Consider the following 19,040-nt stretch of genomic DNA (forward strand, 5'->3'; position numbering starts at 1 on the left):
TATTCCTAACCCTATAGGATATGCCATACCCCATTTTATAATCATATATTGTCAAATCTAAAATGCTTCATAAATACAGGGTGTCCATAAAGTCCGTTTACAATTTCAATTTTGTTAAGAAGTAAGTTATCAATATTATCTTAACCAGGTTTGTTGTTTTTCAATCAGCAATTGTTAAAGTATTTTTACCTTCATTGAATACGTCTGTAATATTGAACTAAGAATTTTAAGGGGGGGGGGGGTTATTATCAAAAATATTTGTGACTATATGGTGTTCCCGGAAAGCAAATACAAAGTGGTTGATATGTTGAATATACAGAAAATGAAAAAGCAAGCACAACATAGGAGTTTATCTTGGAAAAAGAGGGGAGGGGGAGAAAAAAACTGGGACCCCAACAGATAGCACCCACTAGCGCGGTTTTCCTTCCTGGCTGGGACATTGAAATGATGGGGGGGGCAGGGGGTGTGAGAAAAAATGTCATAATCTCTCTGGGTCCTGTGTTGTGACCTCACCACAGGCAAATGCGCCCTTTTTTTTAAAAAAAACTTGAAAAACATGTCTGGATATATATGCTGTATACAGCTGTCACCTGAGTGAGGCGACGAAAAAGAAAGGGAGGGAGAGGGGGCAGGGTGAGGGTTCAGAAAAGTTCAGAGCCTACAGTGATACCTAGCCACTGCCGGTCTGTTCAAAATTGTCAAAATATTTATGCAAGTATGCTGAATCGTGATTTATAAAAAATTTTACTCAAACTAAATTTGTTTGAAAAATTCCCCCATCCTTCAAAAAAAATTTTTTCATTTATTTCAAATTTGTTTTACACTAAGATAAAAACACAATCAATGAATATTACAGAAAAAATAGAACACGCTTTTTCACACAAAAGTATAAGTAAAATCAAAATAAAATCAAAAAAAGGTCAGAAAAAAAGTTCAGAGCCTACAGTGATACCTAGTCACTGCCGGTTTGTTCAAGATTGTCAATATATTTATGCAAGTATGCTGAATCGTGATTTCTATAAAATTTTACTCAAATTCAAATTTATCTGAAAAATTCCCCCCATCCCTCAAAAAATTTTTTTTTGGTTTCCAAATTTGTTTTACAATAAGATAAAAACACAATCAGTAAATATTACAGAAAAAATAGAACACACTTTTTCACACAAAAGTATAAGTAAAATTAAAATAAAATCCCCTACTTTTTTACCCCCAGTGCTCCCCCCCTTTTTAATAAAAACACAATGCATTAAAACCTAATAATAATAATTCCTAATTTTTTCTTGTTTTTTTCTTAAATTATTTTTTCTTTGCATATTCGCAGAGGTCCTTCACATTCATCATTGCTTTTTCGATGTTATCAGCAAATCGAGATGAGTTCTGATAAGATAAATAGATAGGGAGATAATAGCATGGAAATATAAATACATTCAAAAGAGTGTAATCAGAGAGTAACCTAGATAAAAAAAGTTAAGATAAGATGATGATAAAATAATGAATACGGTAGTCTAATAAAATAAGCCCGCCCGATGCTGCCACAACCAAACTAAAACCAAATTTTTATGTTCAAGTTTGAAATAACTAAAGGAATTTGTTGACATTACGTTAAAATTTAGTTTTGGCACGAGGCTTGTTGTTTTCCACCTTTGCGTTTGCAACACTGTGAATATTGTTCATAAAATGTAACTTTTAAGTCACACTTACATGGCCCACCGGTTAAGGTGGGCAACTAGCTAACTAATCCCAGACCCAATATGGACTGGTAACCGGACGACAGGCTGTGGTTTGCCGTAGAGTCAGGCTGTGTTATCGACCTCCCCCTCCCCGGGATAAATATGCAAATCCATCACATAGCAATAGCTGCAAATGCAGGTCACATGAAATATTATAAAAGGAATACTTACTGTCTCATGAGAGGAGACTTTGCTTGAGATGTGAAACATTATGGTGTTTTCGTGGCAGATGATGTAGGAGACACCGTAGCCATCGTCAGCGACCTGACAAAAACGTGGAGAAATTTTTAGTAACAGGTCACAGTACATAGGCTGTGAAGTCGGGAAATTTTGACCCAATTGTGACCCCAAAGTCTGTGCCATTTGAAATATGACTTTGAACTGTATGAGGAAACCAAATTTTAATAATTTCGGCTTTGAGTATGTTTGTTGAGAGCATAAGTAACAATATTCTAAGCGAGGCTCACATAAAGTGAGTGAACAATGACAAAATGAATTCTCGAATAAATTCTTCATGAATTCTCAAATGAATCCAACCTTCAAAAAGAGTTTACAGCTCTTTACAATCAGTGACTTTTTCTCTACTTGCTCAGAGAGAAAGTTTAGATCAGGGGTGGCCAACCTATGGCGCATGCGCCAAACGTGGCGCATTGCATGATTAGAGGTGGCGCATTGCATTTTTAACCCTTTTTATGCCAAAATTGTTAATTGCACTTGGTTTCTCCACGCCAAGCCGTTTTTTTGCGATTTACATAGTGACTTTTGATTGTACCTAAAATCTATTCTCCTTACTCCACGTCGCCCACTTACGGCTTGTTGGAATTAAACAACAGGCGATTATCGACGTTAGCTTTTGGACTTTATGATATTCATTCTAGACTTTTAGCAAAAATTAGTAAAATTTACTATTTTTCCCCTACTGAAGTAAAAAGTTCAGAACTTCTGGAAAAATGGAAAATCGTCATTTATCAGCTTGAAACATGGATTTTCCATTGCCCAGACTTCCCAAATATCGCCCAATAACCATTGAACAACCAGTTGAATTGCCCAAGCCTAAAATATTTATTATAAATCAACCCACAACATGCTGAAAATGACCCCTAAATACCACCTTTTTCATCCAAACTTCAAATGACCGTTGTCAACAAAAGCGAAGCGTAAAATCGCTTGCTGTGACGCAAGTACTAATCTCAAAGAAGCCTGGAGAAAATCACGCGACGCTAGGCCAAACAGCTGATTAGCAAAGGCCAATTAGAATCGAGGGTAGAGTAGAGTAGATATTAATACTGGCCTGTTGTCACAATATTACGCCTAACTTTACTTCTTAATCGTACCTTTTTCTCTTCGTTGTTAAAAACAGCTTTATTGCGTAACGTACGTGTGTATATATGTGTGTGTTTTATAAATTTATATAATTTCAACAAGAAGCGGACATTAGGCGTGGGAATACAAGAGATTTACGGCGCATCTGAAACATCATGTTTAAAACGTGGCGCATGTTATGTGAAAGGTTGGCCACCCCTGGTTTAGATCTATTTTCACTGTTTATTGAAGGAGGAATTAAGATGCACAGAAGATTTTGTAGACAAAATTTATTGTAGTTTAGAGAGTTCCTTTAACCAAGAGTAAGAAGAAACATTTTTGTTCATCTGAAATCGGTGGTCGTTTTTTAGAAGGCTCAGAGATTGGCATTTAATCCCGACTGCACAGCCAACATCGGTCAACATAATAAAATATAAAGTTGCATCATATTATATTGCTGATAAGCTTGGCCATAGAAGATTTCACACTCCACGAAAACAAACACATACCATGCATGATCAAGTTTGATAAGGAGTTAAAATCGAAATAATTCTTATCTATTATTCAGTCATGAGTCTTCTTTACTTCTGAGTGAGCACACAACATAATTCTGTGCTGTTCAAAAGCTTTGGCATTTCAGTGCTAGCTGCTAAACTTACTCAGAGACAAGTCCCCGCTACATTGAGCAAGCTCACATGGAGAATGTATTGAAAAATTTCAATTGGAATTTCACAGATATTGAGTACTAAATACGGCTTCTAAAAGAGCGGTTGAATTCTAGAAGCAAACTAACATTATCACAATTTGAAACACACAATTTTGAAGCCATACTGAGCAACTATGAAGTGAAAAACAAGACTAGAATACAGAATCGTGGAGGCGGAAATTGGATTCAAGAACTATAACTAAAGCAGTGGTTCTCAAACTTTTTAAATCCTTTTTAGAATTTTTCAAGTTTGCACCAGACTGGTGAATGTAAATACCAACATAAGGCAGGAAAGATCAAATCAAACAAATACTACTGTCACACTGTCTACACGCCCCACCATTGAGAACCGCTGTTCTAAAGTATCACCGCAGCCGAAAACATTAACGATGTTGAGATCCTTCAATAGACTGGCCATGACCTAGCGTAGTGTGTTCTCAAATGGGGCGCGACCTGCAAGGGGGCCGTAGACAATTGTTTGATGGAGCGTCAAGCTAATTAAAAAAGAAAATTTGATTTGATATTGGATGCCTTTTTTTGGATATTTACATCAATTTCATTATTTATGTTCCATCCACGTAGATTATTTTCAATTAGCTTCAAGCCCCCTCAAATAATTGTCTAAGCCTTCCTTGTGGGGCGCACCCCATCGTTTGAGAACCATTGTTTTAGTTTTATTTAATTTATTTAATCAGCCCATTGGGTACCCTGTATATAATAACGTATTGTATCAACCAATCAAATCAAGAATTTGTTATTCAAATTTTGACTTGTTAACACACACCACACACACAATTAACTGAAACAATTTTGGTAATTGAGGTATTGAAGAGAGGAGGACACAGCTGCCCGAGACATTATAAGCTTGACTATAATTATAAATACAAGGTGTGCATAAAATCCATTTACAATTTCAATTTTGTTATGAAGTCAATTCTCAGTATATCTTAACCTGTTGTTTTTAATTAGTAATTGTTTAGGTATTTTTACTTCATTTCATACATATGTGAGGGCCAAAACAATATATGGTATCGATAAATTCCCTGCAATTGTAAATAATTTTAGGACTTTATGGACATCCTATATTTTTTAAAAAGTTTGTGCTTTGTGCGCTTCCTCGTCTAGGAAAGATGACTTATAATTGAAGAAATATTCCATGCATATAAAGATAAGAACATTCTGTCTAGTCATGCTTCATTAGTCACTGGTGGTAAAAGCCTGCAGCAAAATTCTTAGGGGTACAGTAATTGCAAGAAGCCACTGATGTGTGTTATGGAGTTTCTGCTGTTACAGATTTAAGACTCAATGCAAGAAACAGCACAACATAGCCTGCAAGCGTGTGAGACCCATACGTCCATTAGATGTCGCTATTGCATTCTTACCGGACCGAATCCTCCTCCCCCAGACAAGAATGAGGGGTGTTCGACAAGATTTATCTTCATTCCCTGTTGGTGGGGGGTCTGAGACGTCGAAAGACGCCACGGCTCACGAAGAACCTGTTGGGGTGAAGCAGGGTCGTAGCAGAAGAGTGGAAAGGTCAGATTTAAGGAACTTTAGGGTCAAAGGTTATTTTGTAGAGGTCAAATATCAAGCTGAAGGTCATTTTGTAAAGTAGAGGTCAAATTTAGGAGTGAAGGTCATTTCGCAAATTAGGGGTCAAATTTGGGGTCGAATGTCATTTTGTAAGTTGGAGGTTAATTTTTTGGTTAAGGTGATTTTATAATTTGGGGTTAAATGTCATTTTATAGAGGTCAACTTTCAGGTTGAAGGTCATTTCACACAGTAGAGGTCAGAATTGGGGTTGAAAGTCATTTTATAGAGGTCAAATTTATAGTCGAAGGTCATACAATGTTAGACAAAACTACCCAAACCATAAAGTACGTTATTTCAAGCACCTAATGTTTCTTTATATGTTGGAATGATAAGGGGTCATATCAGGTTCAAGGGTCATAAGATCAGGAAGTAGGAAGAAAGTTCAATAAAGAGAGAAAAGGTGAAAATGATTAGAGCAATGAAAATATTATTATTGTAAAAATGGTTTCTATCGGAATAAGCTTACACAAGTCTGGCTCTATATGCAATTTGCAAAATTATACCCCTACGGGATTCAAACCTCGTACTCACACATGGTAATCAAAAGTGCAATGACGAGCACGTACTAATCCATTAGAAACCATTTCTACAAATATACAAGATTGTTAAAATTAAAACAAACATCTAAAATATAGCATTGCATAATCCCTTGTAGACCAGGTAGAATACAACTGTTTTATATATGTTATTTATACAAATTTGCCAAAAAGTAGGCCGTTAACACAGGTATCGATAACAGTAGGCCCACTTTTGAACCAACCTGTAATGCGTTCAGTAATCCCGAAGTATGTGAACCAAGATGGTGGACACCGGAACATAGTATGTATACCAGGTTAAGGTTAGGTCATAATTTTATCCCAATTTTCCTTATATAGTTCTATTTCGAGTTCGGGGACTAGCTAAGTGACTCCCTTAGTATTTGTACCTGAGAATATGGCCTAACCCTGACCAGGTACACATACTACATTCCGGTGTCCGCCATCTTAGTTCACATCCTTCGAGAGTACCATGTGTTCTATGTGAAAACTTTTTGCATAAGCAATACGAGGATTTAACAAACACAGAGGATTTTTAGGGAAAGAGATAGAAGTCGAATGCCCTCGCAAAAAGTTTTCACACAAATACTCCCCCCCCCTCCATTGACCGTTAACTCCCCCCATGATGACTGAACCTGACTGAAACAGAAAAAATTGTAAAAAAATCGCAAATTAGGTTTAAAAAATGCGTTGAGGGCAATGATTGTTGCAATCGCATGTTCTGTAGAATTAGAAATGATTAAAAACTAAAAATCAGGAGATAGAATTACGCAAACAAGGGTGTTAGTAATACCATGCATGAGTGATGATTAGACAAACAGCCAATCACAGCCAGTGTATTATGACACGCTTGATGATGTCATATTAGACTCACCGGACCAAATCCTCCCCCTTGTGGTGTCAAGTCAGTGTGAAAATCTTTATAATGGTCGATACGACCAGTTTGGTTAATCGCAGTCTGGGATGTTGACAATTCCCACGCTTCACCGAGCACCTACCCCCAAATTATGATGTCATAAGTCAATATATGATGTCACAATGAAACAAAGTAAATCATTTAAACAGACATGGTCAAGTTATGAAAAGAATTTCCACGCCTCACCAAGCATCTGATTTCAAATTATGATGTCATGAATCAGAATATGATGTCACAATAAAACAAAGTGATGTGGTTAAGAGTGATTCTTACATCATAAGATGAATACTAATACCATGTTATGACATCAAAATATCCTAAAAATGAAAATCGTTGCACTATAGTGATGTCACAACACAACCATAGTTACATCATAATACAACATCTAAACTAAAAAGCAACCTCGTACAAACAGTGAATTAGATCGAAAGGTGAGCGTTAATACAAATGGTTAGAAGCACAACCCAAAGAATATTTGAAGATATTTTTCAGAATATATTTCGAATGATAGGGTATCAGGTTTAGGCCAGTTGTTCCCGAAGTTGACTGAACGAGGCCAAATTAGAAGCAGAAGGATATTTGCGAGTCAGGAAAGTGGAGCGCTCGCTAGGGGTCGAAACCAGTACCGGTACATATAATTCAGATACCGGTATAAGTAAGAATATATACAGACTTAAACTGTGATAATGACGATATCTAGAACCAAAAAAAAATGTGTTAAACTGTTTCACTTGAGTTCGGCGGGCCATATTAAATCGTTGACCGGCGGGCTGCGGTTTGGGAACCACTGGTTTAGACCATTTTTGCTTGTGTCCACCCTCATACTCCTATTTTACTCATGACCCCTCCAGATTACAATCGATATTCCACATCCGGATATATTATATTAAAATGTACAAAGTACAAGTATTCATTTTTAGCCAACCCTGGTTATTATTTGTTAAGTCAGTTTGAGCGTAATTTTAGAAAAAAGCCAAAAAAGACTTGAATATTAATCAAGGTCAAACATATTTAAAAGTAGGGCAAAATTTACAGAATTCACCGCGGAAAAACCAAAGCAGTTTGTGTCACTTTTTTCAGAAATTGAATTTTTCATCTACCATCATCATGGACCATCTTAATATGGCGTACCTGCACCTGTTTTAGTTTTGATTGCAAGTCGTCCCTTATGTGCATTTTAGTTTTGGTTGTTAGAACCATACTAACGTTGTTTAACTGAAAATAAGACCTAGCCTGAATTTTAAAAATGATTTTAATATAAGCCTTCTCTTCAAAATAAGACCAAGTCAATGTTTCACAAAACCTTAAGATGTGACATAAGCCAATTTGGTTAAATTGCAGCAAGACAGACCTACTTAAGTTGGGAGTTATTGCGACAGAAAACATGGAAACTGATTGAAGATTAATGAAAACAGTAAAAAGAAAGACACACAGCATGATAATAGTTATTTTTTTAGAGTAGAGAAACTCAAAGATGAAAAAGGTTTTTTTTTTTTTAATATGAAAAAATGTTATATGAGTGTAATGACTACATCCAAAAAATGGGATTCCCCCTCCCTCCTTCAATTTTTGAACTATGTTTTTTTGAAAGGCTGATGAGTCACAACCTATGGGTGTATTTAAAAGGTCCAATGACTTGCCATGTGGGTCATGGTTTAATGACTAAAAACGCAGGGTTGGAATGAAAATAAAATTAAAAAAGACTTAATTTTTCATCATCAGATTCAACTAAAAAAAAAGTTGTGGTCCAATAAGTAAAAAAAGGGTTTAAATGAAGCAAAATTGCTGTGATACTATGTGCACATTCGGGGGTCGCAAGGATTTGTAACTGCTTTGTCACAGAGTGTTCAACTAAAGAGTCGCGGTCTAATAAATAATAATACAGGGTTGAAATGAACCGAGATTGATGTGGATCTATCTATTCATTCAGGGGATCGCATGGATTTGTAAAGTCACAGGGTGATATGTTACTGAGGGTTCAACTGAAGAGTCACGGTCTAATAAGTAAAAATGCAGTATCAAAATGAACTAAAATTGATGCGGAACTATTTGCGTATTCACAAGTTGCTGCTTTCACAGAGGGGCTGAATGTTTGCTGGATATACGGAATCAAGACAATTTTTTTTTTAGTTTAGTTAGATACAAAGAAAATTTCCAAATTTCTGTGGCAAACAAATAAATAATTATTATCATGATTGTAATTCGCGATTTAAAAAAAACTTTTTTGAAAATTTTTTTTTTTTGACATAATGAAGAATATGATGACAATAGACAGCCATGCGTTAATAACTAAAAATGAAGGGTACAAATAAAGACAGTCACAGTTAAATGATTAAAAATGCAGGGTTGAAATGATAATAATATTATTTATGATTTTTTATCTAATGAACTAACATTTGTGAAACACTTAATCTTAGTTATGGTCGGAGGAATAAAAATGCAGGGCCAAAATGAACAAATAATTTGAGATCAGGAATGTTGGCTGGAACATCATGGTCTGATGAACGAAAATGTAGGGTTAAATTGAACAAAAAATTGATGAATATAGATATGCAATAGAATGCCGCATGAATGATAACTGAAAATGCAGGGTTAAAATGAGAAGAATATTTGATTAACGATAATGACTAGAGCAACCCTATATTGGAAACAAACAGCAGCTAAATTATCACTAGAGTTAATTATGTTTGTACCTGATTTGGCATGTAGGCTACATGTTTTTTATGTGAGATGTTTTAAGCGTGCCTTTCTTACGCATAATGGGTGCACAGCACTGCAATGTTTTTAAGTGTGCCTTTTTTATCCTCGAAGCAATTGAGTGCCCGACATTGCATTATATTACGCAAATATATGTTTTTCTTTTCTGTTCCGGTCATTTCAATTTTTTACCGGTCCGCCAGGGTAGAAAGGTTGGGAACCACTAGATTAGAGAGTCACATGATTGAGAAATCTAATGGCAGTCATGGTCGAATGAGTAAATAATGCAGGGTTTGAAATGTCAATGTGACCAGATGAAATTAAATCCATAACAGCCAATTTGACAAATTTTTAGGGATAAATTTTCGTGAATTTTGAACTAAACATACACTAAGTTGCAACAGCGAGAAAATTACGTTTCAGCGATAGCTTGCACCAGCATGATAAGGAACACCAAAAAGAAAAATTATCGTTGTGAGAAATGTTGTGAAAACAACTTATGCTTTTACTTTTTACTTTTATGCTAATGTTTATGGTGTGAGACTATGTTGGCTGAATAAAAAACTCTGCTCACCTGCTCACCTAGGGGTGCAATAAATTTGGGTAGGCATTATGAAAGCGGGTCAAGTGTTTTGAAAAGCAATGAAGACTAATAGATCTGGAAATCCAAGTTTATTTGTGCTTTTACTTTAATTCTAATGTTTAATGGTTTGGACCTAGACGATAGTTTGAGTTCAAACATCATGTCGCCCCACCTTACCCAGGGTGTAATAAATTGAATCGGCTAAACTGGAAAGATTCTGTAACTTCTAGAACAGGAGGTTCTCACATAGTGGAGATATGGGAACCTACGGCCAGTATGTACCTCAGCATTTCACTTTGGAGGGGGGGGGGGGGAATTTAGAAGGTTGGTAAATATTTTCCTATTAGCGATTAAACTATTCGTAACTTATGAAAACGTATTATGTATTTGACAGATCATCTGCACTGATAAATATTCTACTTTCTGGATATTCAAATACAATTATACTTAAGTTAGGTAACAAAGTGCGGTATCATACTTCAAAATTAGGGGGGTGTTTGAAATGTTAGAGGGGGGGGGTAATTGATGCCAACAGCGAATCAGAACCTTCCCAGTTCCCAGTATTTCCTACCCAATTAATTACACCCAGACCTTCGAAATATGTAGCCCCTTACAAATCTTCTGTGACAACTTAGTAGGTTCGTTCAGAGCGAAAACATAAAACATCTCATAAGGTTAGCGTATTAAAAAGTTCCAATCAAACAATATTATAGGTGAGTAGTGATATATAAACAATAAGAAAAATCAAGTGAAAAAATAAATTTCAAGAAATAAAACTGAAAAATAAATAAATAAAATGATAATCTGACCCTTTGCAAGAAGGGAGATTCGATCTTGATATATTTTGACCCAGATGTAGAGACAGAATAAATGATTATCAATGGCTTGACCTATGGGGAGGTAAAGAGTTCAATTTAGAATTTGGGCCTCGTGTGGAATTCCCCCCCATTTTCACATTGACTTGGATTGTTTCAAGCATATGTTAGTGGTTCCTAAACGATGGGGCTTCCCACAACGGGGGTGTAAACAATTTGTTCAGGGGGCGTGAAGCTAATTGAAAATATTTGTTAGATTTGATCTTGTCCGCTTTACTTTATCGCTATGTATAATACAAAAGAATGCCTTTCTTATTTTTATTAAAGGGGGGGTGTCGACCTTCAAATCCCAATGCTCCTGCCTCATATAGCCAGTGGCTTGTAGGTACTGAGTTCGAATTGAGGGTAAGAAAATGTTTCTAAATACCGCAATGACCTACCAGTTATTGCCTCCTTATATCCTGATACATGGCGTTCAGTAGCTTTCTTCAGAAGAGCAATTCTGTCTTCATTCTGAAAATGGGAAATTTATTAGAAATAGAGAAAACTGATTCTAAACATTATAGAAAGATTTGAAAAGTGGGAACACTTGTTCAAATATAAGAAGGATAAACAGAATAGCAAAGATGCCAGAGCTATTAACAAAAAAAATTTTAAGAGAGTGTTATTGGGATACTAAAAAAAAAACATCTCTACACTAAATTGAAACTCGAGAGCGCTCGTGTGTAGTTGTGAAAAAGCACATTGTCGAATCAAGAGAGTGGAAAAACAAAGCTTTGTTAACAGTTACATAACTTGAAAGTCTCTGGTAACCTAAATTACAACACAAATAGTTCGTACTATTTCATCTCAATTGAGCCAAGAAATGACTGCATCGAGTCCTGTTTACTATAACTACATTATCCTGTCTACTCATGCTCTAATGAGCATTGAGCACAACTTGATTTAATAAAATAATAAACTTACAGTTTGTTCTGAATCTTCCATGGCGCGAACGAAAGCGCAGGATTCAGACATGCATGAACGAACAGTCTTGCTCCTCCCTTCTCGGAACAATCTCGTCATCGAGGCTTTGTAAGTCAAACTGAAATGACCTTTGACCTGTAATAAAGATGATTTTTTTTTATTTCAAAAGGGAAGAAATATGAGAAAGCGGTCTGATCTTTTTTATGGTCAAGTTATGAAATATATTATAACTAGACTGGAAATTTCTAATTGATGAGGCAGTAACAGCTAGCAGCTCCGCCTGGCCGGAAAATGTGGGTTTTCAAGAGTCTTCAAGCTGACATGGGCAAACTACTGCACACGGGCCGAATCCAGCCCATTGGGTAATTCAATCTGGCCCGCTTAATGCTGCCACAGCCAAACTAAAACTATATTTGGATGTTTTAGCTAAAAAATAGCTCTAGGAATTTGTTGAGTATGCGATTAAATTTAGTTTTAGCACGAGGCTTATTGTTCTCCACTTTTGCTTTTGTAACACTGAATATTGTTCATAAAATGTAACTTTTTACGTCTCACTTACATGAACCGCCAGTCTAGATTAGCCCCTGGTCTAAAAACCATGGCCACCCCTGTTATAACTAGACTAGAAATTTGAGGGTCTAACATATGTTTAGTTACGCAAAATTGCTATGTATGAACCAAAAAAATGTTTTAGTTACATTGCAAAACACATGGTGGTCTTTCGCCATTTTGTCCGCTGCCTTTATTACTGTAAGGCTATACAAAAGCCTTCAAAGCAAATGTTAACAACTATGCAAGAACTCGAAATTTCAATTGTTGAATAAATAATATTTATAATGAGAGAATTTTTAATTTGTTGTGTGATGAAAAAACTAAATTTTTCATGCAGCCCAGCTAGATTATTGAAGTTTGTGATAAGGCCCGTCATAAAGGTCTCACTGCAATGATAATAAATATCAAAATGAAACTACATGTACTCATGAGGTACATCATAAAAGCCCATTTTGTGGCTCACAATATAATTTATATCAATATCTGTATCGGCGGCAAAAAGTGATATCAATTGAGCTCTAGTTGGTTATATGGCCCGCCGACAAAAAATGTTTCCCACCCCTAATTTAGAATATATTTTCAATTTGAAAAAATTTCTCTTTACCTGAAATGTGTAGGTTGAAGAGACAATTGGATGAAAGCATCAGGGGACATTGGAAAGTTTTGATCAATCCTTTTCCGAATTTACGCAATGGAAACACGTGAAGGTCTTTGTCGTCAGATAAAAGCTTTGCAATCTTTAGACTTGATTAAATGACGTCGATGCACTGTATAAAGGAAAATTAATTGTTATACTGATTCAACTCTGTATAAAATCAGCGCTACCAAGCAAAAAATGGTAATATATAGCACAGCAGTTCCCAACTGGAGGCCACAGAGCAGTTTCTGGGGGCCACAATTCTATGTGCAAAAATGATTACATAAAAAAATAATCGGAAAGCAACACTTACAGCAGGGGTCACCAACGCGTTGCCCGCGGGCACCAAGTCGCCCGCGGAAGACCATATGAGTCGCCCGCAGGTCTGTTCCAAACTAAGCTTAATAACGGCTTTTATAAGTAAGCTAAATCAAATAAATTTTGTCCTGCTATTTTAGTATAAATCACACTTTTACGGGAACTAGAAATGCACTATATTAACTATTTTAATCATCAACCTTATTTTATTTGACCTCAGAAATGTGACGGGTGAATAAATACATGAATTGTTATGGCATGGGACTTTGTGTACAAATACATAGGTGCATTGTGCAAGGCAAGAATTTGATTCAGTGACATGCCCAGGTAATGTGTTACCAGATATTCGAATAGTAAACTGCAGCTCTAATATTTTAATATCAATACGATATTCAAATATTTTGCCTGCTCTACTCAGTATTTTAGGATTTGATTAAATTTATGTACATAAACTATTTTAGGTAATAAGTAAATTCCAAGGTAAATCAAAACTTGGTTGGTATTTGAGTTTGCAACCCACAAAAAACTTTCTAATGTGAAAGTGAACCGCAACCATAAAAGACATTAGGCAGGCCTGCTGTAGAGAATAATTACAGTTCGAAAGCATGCTGTATAAACATGTAGTGCTTATATTCAAATCTAGTTTAAAGTTTTGTAAACATTCCTGAATTTCGGTTTCGCATGTTATAATTTTATCATGACATAGTTCAAAATATGTCATCTATTACATTGGTTCCCGAAGTTGATTGGCCAGGGTCCAAAATTAGAAGCCAAAGGATATTCGCAGACTAGGAGAGGGAAATGGGCACAAGGGGATGATACTTGTACATGAAATTAAAATACCGATATATTTGAATTCTTGCGAATATATACATACTTAAACTGTGATAATGACATTACAACTTGAGGCGCTCCAGAAGTATGTGTACCAATATGGAGATAACTAATTTTGTTCGCCCACTTTACATCAAGTTGTGTGAAGGGAATGAAACCTATGGGCTTGGCAAGCACAAACAGTCCCTGAATTCGTAATAGAACTAAAATAAGGAAATCAAATTACGGCCCAACCCTTAACCTGGTACACATTACGGGAGTATCCAATTGGCCTGGCCGTATCAGAACGCAAAAAGGTAAAAAGACAAAGTGTTAATCTATTTCACTCAAGTTCAGCAGGCCATATTAAATCATGGGCTAATTGCCTATAATCTATTATGTCTTACCGATATCAGGAACATCACTGTTAGTTGTAGAAGAACAACAGTGTTGAATGAGATCGGCAGGATTCCTAGAAGTTGTAGATTGTAAAGTAGAGAGAACAGGAGGCTGAGCTTTGTTACTCTGAAAAAAATAGGATATTATGGTAAATTGCTAGTAATTAAATTCAAAATTGTAAGAACAGGTTCTCTTTTGTGTCAAACTGGTTCCCTCATCTTAGAAAACCATTTCACGTTCCCAAAGAGCAATTCAGAATTCTAGAACGGGTTCCCTTATGTATCAAGCTCACTAATAACGGGTTCTTTCATTTTAGAAAATGTATGAATGTCACTATCAGGGCTGGAGTCGGAGCCATGGAGCAAAGCCTACCGAGTTAGATGGAGCCAGAGTTACCACAAATTTTAGTAGCACTAGCTCATAGCATCTTATTAACTTTTATTATTTTAGTGATATTTAGAAATTGGAGTCAAAACATTGAATTTATATTTAAACTCTTTTGGAATTGTAAACTTGATTGTCTGTCTGCTCTAAAGACTTCAAAATCCTTACTCCTGCTCGGATGTGCCAGAAGTTTGCAATAAATTGAAACTCCATAGCCCAGTCACTAACTACCGTAATAATTACCGTAATTTTTATGTCTCGATTTGTAACAAATCAATACTCACATCGCCAAATGAATAGATTTCACGGTCTCATGATTCCATTGTTTCCTCACAAACGTTGCAGCATTTTTGACGAACCCCCCTCCGCAGGCTCCAAACATTCCAAGAATAGTACAGATCAAGAGAGAGTCAGGGAAAGCTCCACGACCAAGTTTCACTCCTAAATTATGAAAATAATTGTTTGAAATAACAAGAGAGCAGAATTCTAATAATTGAACATACGTGGAGATGAGCACAGCGAAATAAAGTGTTGTCGTGTGAGAATCGAAGTGGAACAAAATTATTTTTTGAAGTGAACAATACCGTCAAGAATACCTGAATTACAAAAACGTTGTTCGTAATAACAATAGAGCAACGCTTTGCATTCATACCAGCACGCAGCACATGTATCAATGATCAATATATATGCTGGCCTTAACCGAGAATACGAAAGAAAAACAAGCACAGTGGAACACAGCGTATTTCCGTGTGTCATGAAATAAAGTTCTTACAAATTAAATTTGTCCTGAAATCTGAAACAAATGACTGGCTAACTTACACCATACCCAACACAGACTTGTAACTGAAAGAGAGACGAAGGTACGTCATATTATTAAGCTGTCTTATCAACAATCCTTTTCCCTGATATAAATATGAAAATCATTCCTAAACTGCTGGAATTGCGAAGTTTGATGCAAATTTTAAACAAACATCAAATATCAGAAAGTGTAAACAAATATATAGCAAACCTTTTATAATTTTTCTTGTTCGAATCATTTCTTTTCCCAGAACAATCACTAACATCGCTGGTTTCCATGACAATAAATTATAAATGACATCTTTGGGAGAGTAGAAGATGTGCCACCATACTATTGTCATCATGAGAACTGACTGAAATGAAAAATTAATATTTATATGTCCAGGTTATCATATGCTATGTTGCCACCGATACCTGTCGATACGTAAGGAGCTACAATTATACGAATGATTGAAAACTTTCCGGTTTAGCACAGCCTACTCCAGCGTTTCTCAAACTCTGTTCCGCAGAACACCACCAGTCTGCAAGGTTAGAACATGGGTCGAAATTACGACTAAATAGGTCGCTATAGCGATCTTGGCTGTAAGGGACTCTGGATCGTGAATTCGACCGTCGGAAGGCCTCGTACCAGTTTGGAAAGCATAGCATATGCTTTTTCACTCAGAATAACTATTCAGGGATGTGCAGCTTTCAATACAAGGGGTACAAATAAGTGGGTGAAACCGTGGGCCACACCATCATTTTAACAGAGGTTTCCAGTAGACACAAAAATATTGGCTATTGATCTTATGACATGCGTTGTTCGCTTCGCACAACCTAGCTGTTAGGGCATTGTAAGGTCATAGATAATAAATTGGACTCGGGTATAGACTTTGCAATGCAAATGGATTGGGAATTACTCTCACATACTAGAATAAACAACTATAAAATTGCAGGCCGCATTATTTTTCCTTGTGGGCCGCATTTGGCCACAGACCGCAGATTGCACACCCCTGAGCTTAACAATAAAACAAATCCATACCTGATTATTGGATAGAGGAGTCAGAGCAGGTTTTCCTACACAAACACTTAGGATCATCCCTCCACCGTAGCAACAAGCTATCGACATCAACCATGTGGCAACTGGCTGTTTCCTTGCCTTGTTGACATCTGGATTTGAAATAATTTTTTTTAAAGAGCTCTGTGATTGAAACTTGGGGACTTTCCGAGCTATTCACTTACTTATTAAAATACTGAATTGGCTGATTTTGTGACTGTCCAAAAAGCTATAACATCATCAATAAAATATTACAAGCGGAGTCATTAAATGAGGTAATTTTAATTTATTCAGAAACAATAATCGGCAAATAACAATTGTGTTTTATTTTTTGAAACTAATTGTGGGGCTCTGTACTAACTAGTCAACTACTTCCCGGGTTCCATAACACTACAAGTTTGAGAACCCCTACACTAGAGTATATCTCAGTTAAAAAGCATGCATTAGATTTATTTTGGGTTTCTATGTTTTACCCAAAGTATTATTATTTAGGAGGTATCAACTACTGATAGAGAATAGGCCTTCAGAAAGCATCAAGACATCCTTCTGAGTTTGCGGGTCGGAACCAGTAGTGGGATTCAACCAGTTCGTACCGGTTCTATAGAACCGTCTCACAGAATTTTATGAGATCTGCGAACCGGTTGGCATTACTGAAAAAAACATAACTTTTTGCAATGGAACCGGCTAAAAAAAAATATGACATTCGTGTCATGGAACCGGCTGACAAAAAATTTGAATCCCACCACTAGTCGGAACCCCATTTTTTGAAACGTAAAAAACTGTCTATATATGATCAACTCACCCCAGTCATTCCGTACTCCCTAAATTACCAGAGTATAATGAGCAATCTCTATGATTGTTGCCAGATATACTATCAAGTTATTCGTTGCGTCTGCTATAGATGAAACATCCATTATGATATACTGAGAAACAATGAAAAATGGAAAATTAGAAATGGGTGTAGTATAATTCAGTATGAATATACAGTACCTAGATTTGAAAAAAATTATCATATACTGTATACGGTATATATATACGTGCCGGCAGCAGCGCAGCTAGCAATAGGGGGAAGAAGTTTGATTTGAAAATTTTATCTTTTACTTGCAAAGAGAGGCGAGCTACACGCAACTATGAAATTTATTAAACAGCATTTCGCTATGAAAGCCACAGCCCGACAGCCGGTGTCGTGAATTGCAGTTTGTTTCAATTTCAATCTTAGAAACGTGAAATAACGAGTATATAAAAACCAATGACAACACACTGAAGTAAAATCTTGAAATTCAAAACCTTCCACTGTTCCACTAAGGCTCAAAATATTACACGTAGACTATTTCTGTACTACAGTTATGTGCAAACTTTTGAACTGTCTTTCTACCATCCTCCCAGAAGTAACTACTAAAGTATAAGTTTATAAGTATAAGTTTATTTCGACTCCATAATCAGCAAAACAATAAAATGAATGCTAAAAATAAATAAATAAAAACTGATTATGAAATCAGGAGAGCGAACAAAACCTTAGATAAGGTTTAAAACGTACAGAATGTATATAAGATGGAAGGTTTTGCCAAGAAGATGTGGTACGTGTTCACTCACCTAAAATAATTGAAATATTTCACACACGCTCACACGCACCCACACACACAACCATATAGAAGTTATTAAGTAAAGGGAACATGAAAAATTACATACTGGTAGTTAATAAAAAATAAATAAATAAAAATTACTTGCCACACCATATTAATAAATTTATCATGATTGCCACTGCCAAATTGATCAATTTTATAAATGGGAGTGAACAGTAAAGATAAACTTTTATAAAAAAATATATTGTCAAGCTGATTATAGATGGAGTCAAATGCCAAAATGCCCAACCAAAGTTGCCAGAATTGGGTGCATGAAGAGGTGGGCTAGACCAGTGGTTCCCAACCTTTCTACCCTGGCGGACCGGTAAAATTAAATTAAATGTACTCGCGGACCGGCGAAAAATTGAAATGACCGGAACATAAAAGAATAACATATATATATTTGCGTAATACAATGCAATGTCGGGCACTCAATATGCATCTAGAGTCTAGACAAGAAAGGCAAACTTAAAAACAGCTCACGCGAAGAAAAACTATCAAATAATATGACGGCGAAAAATATTTGCGTAATGAAATGCAGTGCTGGGCACCCATTATGCGTAAGAAAGGCACACATAAAACATCTCACATAAAAAACATGTACATGTCAAATCATGTACAAACGTAATTGACTCTA

The 19,040-nt window shown here is 36.0% G+C and overlaps 1 protein-coding gene across 3 annotated transcripts; it reads right to left on the reverse strand.

The window, feature by feature from the left end:
• Nucleotides 1-1,905: 1,905 nt before the first annotated feature.
• On the reverse strand, nucleotides 1,906-11,973 carry LOC144420018 (carnitine O-palmitoyltransferase 1, liver isoform-like). Of its 3 annotated transcripts, XR_013474434.1 has the most exons (4): nucleotides 11,845-11,973; nucleotides 11,319-11,391; nucleotides 5,121-5,633; nucleotides 1,906-1,994 (listed from the first exon to the last, which is right to left on the reverse strand). XR_013474434.1 is itself a non-coding variant. In XM_078110320.1 (3 exons), the coding sequence occupies exons 1-3, from the start codon at nucleotides 11,941-11,943 to the stop codon at nucleotides 5,626-5,628; spliced, it is 180 nt and encodes a 59-aa protein (XP_077966446.1). In that variant the 5' UTR covers nucleotides 11,944-11,973; the 3' UTR covers nucleotides 4,724-5,625. The 3 variants fall into 3 exon arrangements, 1 of the variants encoding a protein (XP_077966446.1); XM_078110320.1 differs by lacking the exon at nucleotides 1,906-1,994 and having other exon boundaries at nucleotides 4,724-5,633; XR_013474435.1 differs by lacking the exons at nucleotides 1,906-1,994; nucleotides 11,319-11,391; nucleotides 11,845-11,973 and adding an exon at nucleotides 6,742-7,040 and having other exon boundaries at nucleotides 4,724-5,633.
• Between the last annotated feature and the right edge of the window lie 7,067 nt (nucleotides 11,974-19,040).

This window comes from Styela clava, chromosome 2 (genome assembly GCF_964204865.1).
Source record: "Styela clava chromosome 2, kaStyClav1.hap1.2, whole genome shotgun sequence".
In the NCBI taxonomy this organism is placed as follows: Eukaryota; Metazoa; Chordata; class Ascidiacea; order Stolidobranchia; family Styelidae; genus Styela; species Styela clava.